Source organism: Choristoneura fumiferana, chromosome 16 (assembly GCF_025370935.1).
Source record: "Choristoneura fumiferana chromosome 16, NRCan_CFum_1, whole genome shotgun sequence".
NCBI classification, from domain to species: domain Eukaryota; kingdom Metazoa; phylum Arthropoda; class Insecta; order Lepidoptera; family Tortricidae; genus Choristoneura; species Choristoneura fumiferana.
In genome coordinates this window covers 37,490-53,393 of record NC_133487.1, presented here as the reverse complement: position 1 = coordinate 53,393, position 15,904 = coordinate 37,490, and the positions used below count along the sequence as shown (strand labels likewise).

General features: G+C 38.4%; 2 protein-coding genes across 2 annotated transcripts in view; one reads left to right on the top strand and one right to left on the bottom strand.

Moving 5' to 3' along the window:
- Positions 1–3: 3 nt before the first annotated feature.
- Positions 4–2,063, bottom strand: LOC141436519 (ribosome biogenesis protein BMS1 homolog). The gene is given in 4 exon segments (XM_074099520.1): positions 4–74; positions 77–120; positions 122–803; positions 1,050–2,063. Coding segments are annotated over 4 exon segments (1,701 nt in total). The 5' UTR covers positions 1,954–2,063.
- A 251-nt stretch (positions 2,064–2,314) lies between these two features.
- The window catches only part of LOC141436518 (protein Aster-B-like), a 34,098-nt gene continuing 20,508 nt past the window's right edge, over positions 2,315–15,904 (top strand). Inside the window, exons 1-2 of the mRNA XM_074099519.1 lie at positions 2,315–2,510; positions 6,796–6,918. Of these exons, the coding sequence (XP_073955620.1) occupies positions 2,467–2,510; positions 6,796–6,918 (167 nt within the window). The 5' untranslated portion in view covers positions 2,315–2,466. The remainder of the gene's footprint in view (positions 2,511–6,795; positions 6,919–15,904) is intronic.

Sequence of the window (15,904 nt, the reverse complement as noted above, 5' to 3'; positions counted from 1 at the left end):
TCATCAACATCCAAAGTCTCCTCTCTTTGTGTTCTTTTTCTGTGTGTCTGTTACCCTTTTAAACAGACCACCATCTCTTCTTCATCACTTTCATCTGAGTCTTCTATTTTATCTTTATTTTATTCCCAATTCAAAATTCTCCATACACAAGTCTCATGATGTTTTGGAAGTTTTCTGTCTTTCAAAATATGCTTCAGTGGCTTTCTCACTAAGTTTGTCCTTCCATTTCGAGCTGAAATCTACAACTTCCGATTCATCATCAGAACTTTTATTTTCGTCTTCATTATCTTCTTTTTCCGAAGCAGAATTATCACCTTTTTCAGAGGCTGAATCATTATCCCATGGAACTTTGGTGCTGTCCTTTTCACTTTGATCAATACCAGAATCATTATCAGAGTCATTGTCTTCTTCTTCTGAATCTGAGTCATCAGAACTTTGCTGTGCTTTATTATTATGTTGCAGATACTCATCATCTTTAATCATATCTGGGTATATGACAGCTCCTCCACTGAACAATTTAAAGCCAGATTCCTGCATTTGTTCATCAACAGTTTCTGTTGTTTCAACAACATTTTTAAGCAATTCTTTCTTTTCATTCGTTTCTTCATCTTCTTTTTTGTGTGAATGGGAACCTTTAAGCTCAATGTATACTGCATCTTTGTCATACACAATGCCTCCAACACCTGAAAAGGGGGCATAGATTTGTCTCTCTCTTTCCATGAGATGTCTCTTTTTCTCTTTGCTTGGAAGTGGACAAGGGTCTGGTAAGTGTGAGAGTTCACTGATCTTCATATCTCCAACTCCTGAAAATAAGGGGTGTATTTAATATAATGCTAGCTGCTGCCCAAAACTTCGTCATAAAATTAGTAACAAAGTTTGTCTGATTCAAATGTTAAGAACTGGATGCTTGATTAAGATATTATTACATCAATAAATAGCCTAGATGTTAATCTATTTGATTTATTTTGGGTAAACATGGCAGTAACCAATATATTATTATGTGAACCCATGAGGAAAACCTATAATTAATAATATTAGAGCACAATTACCTGCAATGTGTACTGCAGAATCCTTCATCAGAGGCACTCCTCTCACATAACCATAGAGCACCACATCTCTACTGATTTTCGGATCCTTTCTTATTGCCTCCTGATTTGTTACATCTTCCATCCTGTCACCCAGCACATAAGAATGTGTCATCCTCCAACTTAACGGCCTGAATTTCATCACAGAAATAAATCTAGACAGATTCTTAACTTCATTACGTAAATATTCTCCATGGACTATACCGGAAAGATAGAATAGCTTAGCTCCTGCGTAAACTTCCGTCCAAAAGCGATGCTTCAGAGTTTTCTTAGTAGTCTTTAACGTCTTTGCATTCTTTATCATGTCTAAATGCGTCAACACACCCATGATTTTAGGCATCCCATGCACCTGGCATATGTTTAAAAACTCGAATATTTCCATTTCGAAGCCAAAACTGGCGTCGCACAGCAGCAGAACTAAGTCTGCACATTTCGCGATGTCGATCATAGAATTCACGTCGTTGTTGCATTCTATAAGCGTTAACCTGCGTTTTTTAGAAGTTACTATAGTCACAGGCCCGTTGATGCTTGTGACGTTGGTTTTAACGAAGCTTTTGATCAGGTTATTGATGACTGTAGTCTTCCCGACGCGCGGTGGCCCCACAACGGCAACAACGATCGGAGGAGGTTCTAGCGGTGTTTTGTCTACTTGAGGAATATGCTGCTTCTTCGCGATGATATCCTCTTTCCTTCTGAACTGTCGCTCAGCGCGCACAGCCGACTGAATAGCAAAAGCCTTTGGATTCCGCTGCCGAGCACTTAGGTTAGACTGGTCTAACTGATTCTTCTTTTTCTTCTTCTCCGCTTTGCGGCCCGCATGTTTAGCTCGATGTGATTTCTTCTTATCAAAGGCTGATTCGTCAGCCATAATTTTATTCGAAACTTAACACATTTATTTGCAGTTTTCAAAATAAATTCACGTGGTCGGTCGGCCGAATCGTGTTGATTTTTAGAAATAATGACAATGACATTGACATGACATGACATTAGTTGAGTGTTTACGACGAAACCTTGCGTTTTACTTTTTCTACTATGGATTTCACTATTTTACTTGACGTGCATCAAACCAACAAACGTGCATGGTCACTACACCTGACAGACTGACAGTGTAACCGTCTCCTGATGGAGTGTTTGTGGATGACTCGAAAGCAAACGTATAAGTTACAAAGTTTGTGAACAGGAGACCTAAAACCTTAAAACTTTACAGGTATGGAGTATGGCAACTTTGATCTAGTTCTGTCAAATTGTCAATGCAGTCAATAGTATTTTTGTTGTATTTTGTGGACATAGTTCTTGTATCTGGATGATGTTAGCAAAAAACGTTGCTATTAACAATAGCTCGCGAGTGGCTGACTAGAGCGTGCACTAAAACACAGTTACTATGACTACTTCGGAGCTGGACAGCCGCAATATTGCTATATCCATGTGAGTGTTATTGACGTTTTTCGGGCTTATTTACTAATTATAGAAGGATCACGCACTTGTAGTGGTGTTTGCGTCGTCAAGTTCAGTCTATTTGCATTAGGTTTTCCGTTATCAGTTGTCTATGTAGCGCTCGGTGCGTCAGTAAACTAATCACTGCAGTGATCGCTCGACTCGCACTCTAGACAATGGATCTCAGCTCTTATGAGAGGCCAACCGTCACAAATCTGTTTAGAAACAGATTCAAATTAGACAGCATGTTGTTCATAGACCCAGTCATTCTGTTTCCTGATAAATGTTTTGTGGACACCTCAAGGTAAGTTCGGCCATAAATGTACTTTTTTATTTTTATAGCTTTAATAAACTTTCCTTGAGAGATCTTAGATCAATCGCTGCCCTTCAAGTGGTAACTTTAACAGACTTGTATTTATAAAACCCGTACTACACCTTTAACATTCAAGTAATGGTCTAAAGCAATTAAAAGGTTTTGCGCTGAAAGAAAATTGTGACTAAGAATAAATTCTGTGTGATGTAACATATTACCAAGTAATGATATCAGCAGTCAAGATAACAGTTTCCATTCAGCCTCCTGATTATTAAGTTTGAAAAAATGAGCAGCCAATTTACATGTTGATTCATTTTATCTGGAAATTTTGTTTCCTGAAAGTTAAATTGGATTTAAAACAGATGAAAAGAAACAAAGTGTTTTAGCTTCCTGGTTTTGATTATTCATATCATCGTTTTCATTAATCTATGGAACTCTCCACACACCACAATACCTTTTTTTTTTAATCTGCAATCAACCATAATCAGGCCCCAATTGCATAATAAAGTACAAGCTAATACTATTAGTGAATTTCAATACAAAATCGCTAATAATATTAGCTTGTACTTTGTTATGCAATCGGGCCCAGATAGTCTGAATTTTATTAACTTTTGTGGGGTAGTCCTCCCACTTGACTTGCAAAGAGACCCTTCTAGTGTCTCTGGTTTAACTGCAGCATCTGCCATCTATTCAGCCTTGATGTGTCACTACTTTTGTCAATCAGGTCCCTGGCAAGTTGGTTTGTGTGCTTCTGGAGCCGTCGCTTGTATTTAGTGCAATACTTGTTGATCTCCTCTGTAACTCTTGGCATATTAAAATAAATAATTATCATGGGACACTCGACACCAATTGACCTAGTCCCAAACTAAGCAAAGCTTGTACTATGGATACTAGGCAACAAATAAACATACTTATATAGATAAATACATATTAAACACCCAAGACCCGAGAACAAACATTCATATTATTTATACAAATATCTGCCCCGGCTGGGAAACCAACCCAGGACCTCAAGCTTCGTAGTCAGGTTCTCTAACCACTTGGCCATCTGGTTGTCTACAAATAAAATTGATTAAAATTGGTTTAAATAAACATGTATCTCTGTTTTTCTGGCAAACCAGTGCATGTGAGATCACTCTTAGGACATTGTTCTGAAACCTTTGTAGGATCTTCAGGTTGGAGTTACTGGCAGGTCCCCAGAGCTTAATGCCATATGTCCAGATGGGTTTTATGATGTATTTGTATGCTAACACCTTGTTAGTTAGCGTGAGTGAAGATTGTCTCCCAATCAACCAGTACAGACGCTTGAAATTAATTAAGTTTTCTTTTTTCTTGGTTAAAGCGTTGGTTAATCACATTCTAAAGATAACATGAAATGTCTTTTTTTATACTGTTGGTAAATTTGCTCCAACTAACATACAAACTTAGCCTACTAACTATGGGCAGTAGGCTAGGCAGTAAATAAATATGTTGAAAATAGTCTGAATGGCTTTGAGAAAAGTATGGTATGGGCGTGCCTTTGTTTTTGTTTTGCTCGACTTGACAGGGGCACTACCTTGCCCCCAGATTATATTCAAGGTTCATAGTCAAGGTATGTATATAACACAATTAAGCTAAGCTATTTTTTAGCTCCTGGGAGTTGAGGATGTACTACAGTACGATTACTTGGAGTTAACACTTGACAGATGGGCATGCCTTCAGTCAATTTTAAACTTTGACATCATACAAATAAAGCCATTTTTAGTATACCGCTACCCACGTTTACAGATTATGTAAAAACTATTTTATTTGTATGACCTCCAAGTTGAAAATTGACTGAAGGCACGCCCATCTGTCAAGTGTTAACTCCAAGTAATCGTACTGTACCATCTGATATCAAGATAATGGAAAATTCTCTGATGATGATGATATTCTTAAAATTAGCTTTGATGGTGTTCAATGTACCTACTTATTCTAAATTTGTTTCTATGGAAACTAAGACTAGGTATGCAATTGTTATTGACGCCACTCACAATTGATGATTAAAAGGTCACTGATCTCATCAGCAAGCTTGAAAAAGTATGTGTCATCATTATTAACAAGAACATACCTACTTTCTGACATGTTATATTCGGTGGGTACCTAGTGGGTACTAGCTGTTGCCTGCAACTACGGCTGCTCATTACAGCCACCCGGCACCCGACCAGCACCACCTCGCCATGAGCGGTTAGTATTCTTCATATGGATCTGTATGGGCATGCGCTCAATACATCAACTCCGTAGCGTCACCGGATCGCCTCGCTCGCGAGGTTGCCACGCGCAGACGGCGAGTGGAGTGGACCACTCGCTGCCTGCATGCTAGCGATGCGGCGCTCTCCACCCCCCTTCACCCCCTACTCGGAAATTCGAAGACCGCGCGAGGTCCACTCGTTGTCAAGAGAGAGAGAGAGAGAGACATTTATTTACACATATTCGATACACAGAAAAAACACGTTAGGATGAAATAATAATTAAAAAAAACATCGAATAGTATAAATTGGGACCCACTCAGCATAATGTTGCGGCAAGCCACAACGCTGTTTTTCAGTGGGACCCATCAACGCGCTGTCTCCTTACAAAATTTCATCTAAAACGGTGTAAGAGTCGAGAGGTAACAGACAGATAACTTACTCAGTAAGGATTTACCATAGGCTGGGGGGTTAAACTGGTTTCATCAAAGAAAAATGACATATCTGTTTCCAAACAGTTACATTACATTTCCCAAATTATTACTTGGCAAATAAACTCTTCACAAATAATTGTACAGCAACCAATGCTTGACAGACAAGTGAACGTTTAAACAATGATTCGCTTACTAACTGGTAGTTATACCAATATTCATGTACATGTAGTCGAATGTTTCATTTGGCGTAACATATTTTACGCAAAATAAAATAAGACAAAAGATTTGATCAAGATTCGTTTTTTGTTTCGGCACGAAACTGTTAGGTACTCCGTTACTTTATAAAAAACTATTTCTCGAATTAGTTTCAGAAAATAAAGCTCAGCTCAGCCCTAGTGTGGTCGCATTGTGTAGGTCGCATCACGGTGTTTCCTTCACTGTAAATACCTAAAGCTTGTGGTTTTCAAATGTATTTTCGCAAATGAGATGTGAAAAACTCAGATGCGAAACTAGAGTGTATAGTATTACAGATACAGTCCTAAGGCTGTATTCTCTAACTAAAGGGCCCCATATACGGTACGATTCGTCTGTACGATCCGTCGCTTCAGACCAATCGAAACGAATACTTCATCGAAAACGATGTCGGAGATCGCAACAAAATCCCATGCAATCATGAATATCGTAACGATGAATCGACAGTGATATGGCTCTTTACGATCAATCGTCACGATTTTCATCAGATCGATCGTACATCCGCCCTACCCTCATCCTGTACCATGTGACAGAAAGAAGTGGTGAGAACGATTGTGATTCCGAGTGCGTTAGACGAGGCTTCTGTGCCAAGTTTCTTGCGGCGCGTTCTTCTTGGCAGTGATGGTCTTTCCGAAAGCGCTGGTAGTTTAAAAAAATGATTTACTGAATAAATGATTTGAATTTGAATTTCGATAGACAGACGGACGGACTAACGACAGGCAGCGAAGGCAATAACCTAACCAAGAAAAAGTTGGAATACCCCCGACATTGTCACTTCAAAGTTCAATATCTCAAAAACGGCTGAACCGATTTTGATAAAACATGTCTAAGGACCATCGCTGGAAAACCTGCTTTGAAATAATAAATAAACTGCATTCAAATCGGTCCACCCGTTTAAGAGCTACAGTGCCACAGGCAGACAGACACAGACACACATAGCGGTCAAACTTATAACACCCCTCTTTTTGCGCCGGGGGTTAAAAACCAGAATGATGGACTGAGCTGACGCCAGAATGTGCGCGTAACCGAAGTCTATGATACGTTCTCTTGACCCTTATATTGTGTTGCAGGAGAAAGTCCGTGGAGAACCTGGTGATATCTTCACAAGACGCCATCGGGCAGAGCATCAGCCAGGCGCTGACCTTCTCTGGGGTTATCACACAGCACACCAACCAGATACTGCAAGAGACCAAGTAAGTACAGTACAGATGTGTCGACTACTTGGGCAAGCAGACTATCCGGCCACATTTACGCCTTACAAATAAATTAGCTTCTTCTTTCTCTTTGCCTTTTCCCACATTAGGTGGGGTCGGCTCTCCTAATTATTTTACGCCAGGCCAATCTGTTCTGCGCTAGAGAGAAGTTTGGTCATGCCAGACCACCATGTCAAGGGAGGGATTAACGATTAAATTATAACTATTTATAAAACTGTCCTAAACTTATAAGCCCCGTTAGGCAAGGTTATCCGAAAATACTGGCAACGTTCCCTCTTTGAATAGCTATTCTTATGTGTATTAAACTCTCAGCTATTTCTTTAAAAAGCTTCAAAGCGCTAGGACTCCACGGACCAAGGGCGTACCATCGTGCAAAAATATGCATATTCGAACCCTATCAAAATATTTTACCACGGCCTTACCTATTACGTACGTCGGAATGAGTCGAAGTCTGTGGTACATATTTTGACACTCGACTGTAGATGCAAGGAAATACTATACCCACTGATGTATTAAACTGTAGATCCACAGTCGCGCGTCCGAATATATCCGAGCCAAATGAGCGCCACTTTGGTAAATGTGGCCTTCTTTTTTCTCAGTACGTTGTTGTCAGTGCAAGCGTAACGATGCCCACGTGCGTCTTTAAAAAGTGCAAAAATCACTCGCGAAAACGGAACAAATCTGATGGAATATCATACTTTCAGCGAGTATTTGTTGTTTTTTCTATTAAATTCTAATAATCAGAGAAAAATATTGATTTAAATTAATTTTAAAGCCATTTCTAAATTGCTTATTAAAAGATAAACGTTGCCAGAATTCCACAACATTGACAAATGCCTTGTCTTTGTCACACGCACAGGAAAGCATATCAGTAAAACGAAACAGATAAACAACAGAACATGGAACAAAAGTGTAGTGGAGTTGCCGTCACTCTATTTTATTTACCGAGTCGCCTAGCAACGGGTAGCTATGTCGTTTGAATATTTACCTTGAAGTTTGCGATTTTAATTATGTTTTATAAAGCTTCGATAATATAATGTACTGACTGTCTGACTGTGTGGTTTATTCGTTTTTGTGCAAAATTAATAAAGCAATTTATGAACCACAAACCTCAATGAAGCCAACTTTGATAAAGCGCTCGCCAAATCTACACCGTATGAATCACTATGTTTACCTATTGTTTTTTACACTAAAAAAATCATACTAAGTATTTTAAACTGTTTACAAGGTTTATAATACAGTTTACAATTTATTCACACTAGTGGAGCTTCTTATTATTTAATTACACAACATACGAAGTCCGCCGAATTTCCCGCGAATGAACTGTGCTGACAGACAGCCTGCAATTTTTTTTTGAGCTGCGCGCGGCGTGCGCTGGCAATGGTTTTAGAAGCAAACAGCCAGAACCAAGGAGGATGAGAATTCAAATTGTTTTTTATTCGAAATACTTGCACAAGTGCTTACATTTCGGCGATATTTTTAGAAGCTTTTCTGTAGCTTGCCCTGTTTGCTTATTTATTTATTTATTGTTTGTTTGGGTCAAATCTTGGAAGCTAAATTTGACCCACTTCCAGTGGTCCGATCGACTTGAAATTTGGCATACTTATGTAAATTTGGTGACAATACAATAATCAGGTAGTGACAACTTGGTGGTTCTGTCAGAATCGTCTCTGCAGGAGGGAACTCCTCAATAGTTAATAGTACCGACTTGAAATTTGGTACAGATATGTAGTTTAGACGACAATTCAAGTACAGTCAACAAAAAGTACATTCGGCAAAAAAGCTTGTATTAAAAATTAAATTTTTAACAAAAACTTATTCAAGCATTATATTTATTTGCAGTGTAATGTAACTATGTTTGCTCGGGTGGAATCTTTCAACTCAAATTTGAAGTGGACATCTTCAACCGATTGAGCTGAAATTTTACACGCATGTATACTTAAATCCGATGACAATGCAATCTTCTATATTAATAATTTCGTCAAGGGGTACGGTAGACTCGAACGAAATGCACATCAAATTGAAGAGCGTAAAAAAATAGTCAATCCGAGTCGACAACTTGTAGGCGGAAAATTCGGATTATCGAGTATTTTCAATATAAACTTGAATAAATTACTAAGTATATAATGGCGTTGCGAAGTAAACATGTCAATCAAAGTCATCACATCAAAGTGGCGTTAGTGTCACGTCATCACGTGTCACAGGTTTGCATTTCGTTCTCCATTGTGACCTCATAAGGGCCCCACACACGGTACGATTCGTCGATTTTCATCAGATCAATCGTACAGACGAATCGTACCGTATATGGGGCCCTTTAGGTCTAATTTCTTTGATTATGAGACAGAGACATCATAGTTATTTGGGCAAATAAGATTTAGGACAAATATCTACTAGAGAATAATACCGATACGTAGGTTAGCTGTGAAAGTACGTTTGTGATAATATTAAGCATGGGAGTATACGTCAGATTTTTCGATAAGTACGACAGTCTTTACACTGGCAAAAAAATTTTTTCAAACATGTTATTATGAGTCTACATATTACCCGAGCGAAGCCGGGTTTTCATCTAGTATTATTATAACATGGAGTTGATCTGATGATAAAGCTAGCGGGTGACCATAGGAACTCTGTGATAAACGACACGACCACATCGAGTTTGGACTCGTTTGTCGTCTTGCGTCTACTTCGGTAACCAGGGGCATAAAGTAGGTCTCTAGGTGCAGCGTTTTGGGCTGTGCGTTGATATATCAACAGTCAGTTAGTCAGTTTATTATTTTAATTTTATATATATAGACAGTGCCGGATTAAGCGATATAAGCAAATTAAGCGATTGCTTAGGGCATCACGTCTTGGGGGCACCATAAACAGCAACAATTTTTTTTTTGTTAGCACATAAAAGGTAAGGCTGTTTGAAAATCCGCTCGCTCGTGCCTCCCCATAATCTCTATCGTATTTCATAAATATAATATTTCGTCGTCATAAATACTTATTTAAAATATCGATAGGGGGGGGGGGCATAGGCGTGCATTGCTTAAGGCATCAAATAGTCTTAATCCGGCTGTACATAGATTATCTCGAAAACGGTAAACATTTGAACTAAAGAAAATTAGCTTAAAAGTTACCTACCTTTTAATTTTTTTTTATTTAATTGACAAAAACTTTTTATTACAAAAGTCCTCTCCGAAAGTCCGAATGCATTCTTTGTTCTATAACCTGAATTCGTCCGTCTTAAGAAACGTCAAACTCATCCAAGCAATCTTGCAACGTCGCCTTCAATGTAGCAAGTGAAATTAATCCCTCTGCCTTTTCTGATAAGGCTTACATTCATATTCGAGCATGCGTATGTGAAATTGTGGAGTTAGCTGTCAAGTGTCAAGCGTTGTGGAGTTTTGCCGCTAGCGAAATTCAACTGTAATAGAGTAAAGACTAGGTTCAAATTTCGTCACGTATTCTTTCTATTTGTTTGTGTGGTGGGATCAGTGTTTCTACGCACACGTAAATATTTTTATTAATTTTGGAATATGGCCGCTAGCGAAATTCAACTGTAACTTAGTAAAGACTAGGTTCAAATTTCGTCACGTATTCTTTTAATTAATTTGTGTGGGTGATGATTTTATTTGTTACACAAACAAATAAATAGTTCGGACATTCTTTGATGGGGATTTTGTTTGGCAATGTGTATCTACAGTTTAATACATCAGTGACTATACCTCTAAAAGAACAATGAAATAATTGTATTTTTCCCAAAAATTACTTAATGAATGATACTCGTAGAGAACGTAAAAAATCGATCAAGTTTTTATCTCGAAAAGGTGAAAATTTGCATTAACGTCAGTATTGTACTAGAGGTACTAACTTGCATGTAGGTACCCAGGTGTGGGAGACGGGGGAAGACCCCCTGGTCCTATACAACCGTACACCATGCTACCAGTTGTTAGACTCAAACAACAACTCTAACAACTGGTAGCATGGTGTACGGTTGTGTCACTCTGAAGATGAGCTCTGGTTGAGTTCGAAACGCGTCAGTGTAGTGTGGTGGTGGTGATAGATGGGTTTGTGTGATTTGTGTGTGTTCTTACAGTGTGGAGGTGGAGGAACTGCATGAACACGCATATTTTGCATAAGCTTAGCTATCGTAAGGTCGCGGGTGAGCAAGGAAATTATTTTAGTTCATGTATATTTTCATTGATGAATTCACGTCACTTAGTATCCATTTATTATCAGTATCAGTACCGATTAGCAGATTATGCGCGATACAGTCTTTGTGATATCGTCGATGTGCTCCCGCTTTATTTAGTGATTCTTCTACCTGTTGTGAAGTTGGTGCGTTCCCAAAATGATGGCTCACGATTATCAAGTGTACTTTACGCAATGGGACACAGAGACTGTGACAATTTTGAGGTTTGTTTTTTTTAACGTAGTTGTTTTTTTTTCGGCCTGTTACAGACTAAGGTCTTGGAGTAACTCAGCGTTTGCTGTCATAAAAAAACTAAACAGAAAAAAAATGTTTATAATATCGGTTTTGTATTTTATTTTCGATGAGCTACATTCTTCTTCTTCTATCAGCAGTTGGTGTCTTTTTTTGTGAAAAATAATTTGAATATGTTCTTGATTTCAAGACAAAGTGTATTTCGCTAACATTGCACTTTTCTATACAAAACGAAACTCAGAGTGAAGTTTACAAATGTTTATTTTGTTGGATGTTGCGAATTCGATTTTTTTTTATTGAAGTAGTGTTCCCAGCATCTAATAGGGGCTCCGCGACCCCCCTAAAGAGGCTTCGCGACCCCCCAGGGCCCCACAAGTTGCGAAACACTGATCAATGCCGTCTGTATTGTAGAAGAAAAATCGCAGAACGGATATTATGACAAGTATAGTTTTACGCCACAAAGAGGAAATAAACACTTCCATTGTTTTCATCCTTCGCGTGAATAGATATATTATAAGTTAAAAATATTACAATAAGTAGGTATTTCAAACAACATAATATTATTAATAGCTCTGTGTTATTAATTTACGCTGAAACTAGAAACTTATTTATTTTTATTTATTTTTATTTGACTGGATGGCAAACGAGCAAATGGGTCTCCTGATGGTAAGAGATCACCACCGCCCATAAACATCTGCAACACCAGGGGTATTGCAGACGCGTTGCCAACCTAGAGGCCTAAGATGGGATACCTCACGTGCCAGTAATTTCACCGGCTGTCTTACTCTCCACGCCGAAACACAACAGTGCAAGCACTGCTGCTTCACGGCAGGATTAGCGAGCAAGATGGTGGTAGCAATCCGGGCGGACCTTGCACAAGGTCCTGCCACCTGCAAAACTAGACACAAAGGGGGGGCAATGATTTGCGCACTTATGAATATTTATTTTTTACATCTACAATGATACTGTGTTGTTTGATTCTTTTGTTCTCTTCTATAAGTAAACCAGATTAAGCTGATCCGCGGTGTTACCTTGTCGTAGTAAACCATTAATATGTTTATCAAGGAAGGCAGTGGGGTGTTTATTTTGAAAGGATTGTACTGCGGGTTAAGTCAACGGTGGTTTATCTATTTGTAAACGGTTAACTAGAATCTTTATTATTGGTGGCATAATATTTATTATACTGAAAATCGGAAAGCCTAGCTTATAGAGGCACCGACTATGAAAATGGGGAGTTCGTTTTCTGATATATATATAGGAAGTTTGTAGCCTGTTAACAGATATTATATGCTGAGATCGGAATTTTCACGGCATTTTGATCTGTCATAGTGACTTCTCACTTATCGACTCTACCTAAATGATATCGATAATGATTATTATCGTAAAATAATAATCTTAATATATTTTATAAAGACACTAATGTAACACTTATTAGCACTACAACAGACTTTAAATATGAATTTCAATTATTAAATTAGACATTGTTAACTATTCATTCACACATAAAATTTTATTCACAACACAAGATACAATAATATGATAGGAAACAAAATTAATAAAAACAACATAAATATACCTAACTATAAAAAGAAAACACCATCTAAGAGGCCCTCCTGCGGCATAGACCCCAAGACACTGGCGGCATTACCTCTCTGTACAGTTAGAGAAATTCGCTGGGAGAGGTAAGCGCCAGCTCTGGGGTCTCCTGAGGTCTCTATCAGCCGGGACGACAAGGCTCCCATGAAGGCCTTCATGTCAGCCGACCAGGGACCCATTGTCTCCACTGCGAGCGCCGCAAACTCATAGTCCTTTAAAAGAGAAGAGTATTTGCGGCGCTTGAGGACTTGGGCCTGGTCAGCTGCAGCCCCGGCTTGTGAGTGGGTTGCCTGAATGTGGGACTGCGCGAAAGTGTCGACACACGTTGCGTCCCACACCAGAGCCCTACCCAGCTTCCATGGCACCAGAGTAGCCCCGTCATTATTCATTGTTTTCATTGCATAATCCATATATGTATGTCTATTTCACATTTTCGACTGCTCAAAAGTTAATTGGAAGGGATCGTTCTTAAAAGATAAAACCGTCTATTGTTGACCTCTACTTTAATTCTTTTTGAACAAGTTGTGTATCGATATATCGATATTGAATATCGGATGTCGATAAGTGAGAAGTGACTGACAGATCAACAGATCAAAAATGCCGCAAAAATTCCGATTTCTGGATATGTGTACAGTCGAGCTACCAAGACGTCAAAAATATCTAACTCTTTATACCACTAACCATAAGGTCGATGTATACATATTTGACGCTACGGCTGTATTATGTGATATTTATGCCCCCGACTCTACAAAAACCGTGGGGATCAATACCGATGTGTTCCCTGACATAGATTATAATATTTGGCTAAAAATAATAGCGTCATAACACGTGTAAAGAAAAAAACCCGTTCAAAAAAATCCGCAAAGAATAATATTCTAGCTATTAAAGCCATATACATGCGAAGCACAGGCTTCCTGTCAGAATGAGATGACAATGGGCCATAGTTCCCACACAGGCCCAGTGCAGATTGGAAACTTCACACACACCATTACATTTCTTCGAAGGCGTGTGCAGGTTTCCTCACGATGTTTCCTCCTTCCTCATGATGTAAACTCTCAGTGTGCGTGTCCAAGTCACACTTGGCAACTTTTTTAAGATGACTATATTTTCATTGTAAAAATGAAAAAAAAAACGTTGGTGAACGGCAATGCTTGCTGGTAGTTGCCTCTAGGTAAGTACAGTCTGTCGCAACGCTGTGTTTTGCAATCGCTACTCGCGCGCTAACTCCAAATTAGAAAGTTGATGATCTCTGGCTAGATTTGTTCGACTGTAGTTACTGAAATTTTTTGAGAAGTTTTTTAAATTATCAATCAACTATTTCTTGTTTTTATTCTGTCCCGTCAGCAAGGGGGAAAAGTAGTACAGTTCAATAGAAGAAATGTGTCACGTTATACTAACATGCTTATTAGATGACCATATAAAAGGTGCTTAAAACTAGTTACCTCAAAAATGCATGTTTGACAAATTTGAATCCTATAAACTGACGGTTTAAAGAGTGACTTGGAGACCGTAACTATAGCAAAGAGTGACAAGAAGTTGAGGGGGTTGCAGGTGGTAGGACCTTGTGCAAGGTCCGCCCGGATTGCTACCACCATCTTGCTCGCTAATCCTGCCGTGAAGCAGCAGTGCTTGCACTGTTGTGTTTCGGCGTGGAGAGTAAGACACCCGGTGAAATTACTGGCACTTGAGGTATTCCATCTTAGGCCTCTAGGTTGGCAACGTATCTGCAATACCCCTGGTGTTCCAGATGTTTATGGGCGGTGGTGATCTCTTACCATCAGGAGACCCACTTGCTCGTTTGCCTTCCAGTCGTATAAAAAAAAAATATATTGTATTTTTGTATATTCAGCTTCTATACTGATCTAATAACGCTAAAAGCTGTATAATTTGGATTCTTTTTGCACTTATATCGTCTGTACAAGCGCTTATACGGTCTTTATACAGCCTAATTAAATAAATATCACGGGACATAATTTATAATTAAACAGCGTTAAGTATAAACATTTTTTATTTTTTATTTGCAACTAACACCATTTCTTTGTAAACTTAGATTCTGTAAGAAATAAAGGCTTTTTTATTTTTATTTTATTAAGTATAAACATGAACCTAAAAACAACTTCTATACAGCTTGTAATGCTACTTGGGTACATACATTTATATACCCTTGACTGAACATAGGTTCAGATTTTCCGCGTCTCGGCTATTGTTTCCAAATAATATTAATGTTTGTAGTTAACATAATAACAACATTGAAATATTTACGACCGAAACAGTGAATAAAATTTGCGTTGTGCTAGACCAAGTTTTAGTTCCGTTGGATTGAATTTTATCGCGAATGAGTTAGTTTATCGCTGAAGTTAATTGCCCGGCGTACAAAGAGGAAATTGTTAAGACTAAACTCGCGAAAATGTTTATTTTCTGCTAATTACCATTATTAAGTACTAGAGTTTACCCGTGGCTTTGCACGCGTATATCATTAGAACTAGCATTTGAATTGAAATTCCGGGATTTTGCTTAATGTCTAGGTGTTCGTTCAATAAGATTAGGGGCTGTTTCACCACCCACTGAACTTTAATTAACGGATAAATTTAATCAATGAATGGTGAATCAGGGGGTAAAATTATTATACAGTCGAGTTCATGAACTTTTGAGCAAAAAATATATCGAAAATATCTGAACACGCTTCTACGCCGTTGACAATAGAGTCGTGTTCAGATATTTTTGATCAAATTTTTGCTCACAAGTTTATGGACTGTACCTATACTAAATACGCGCGCCAAATTTCATGTCTCTCGCCTTAGTTAGAGACTCTAGCTAAGGCGAAGGCTAGAAGTACAATAAAAATTGTGGTCTACAGATATTCATCACGTATTGTGGTATTTACTGATCGTGTAGTCTAGCGTTTATTGACAATATGAGTATTTATGAAGTAAGCCATGT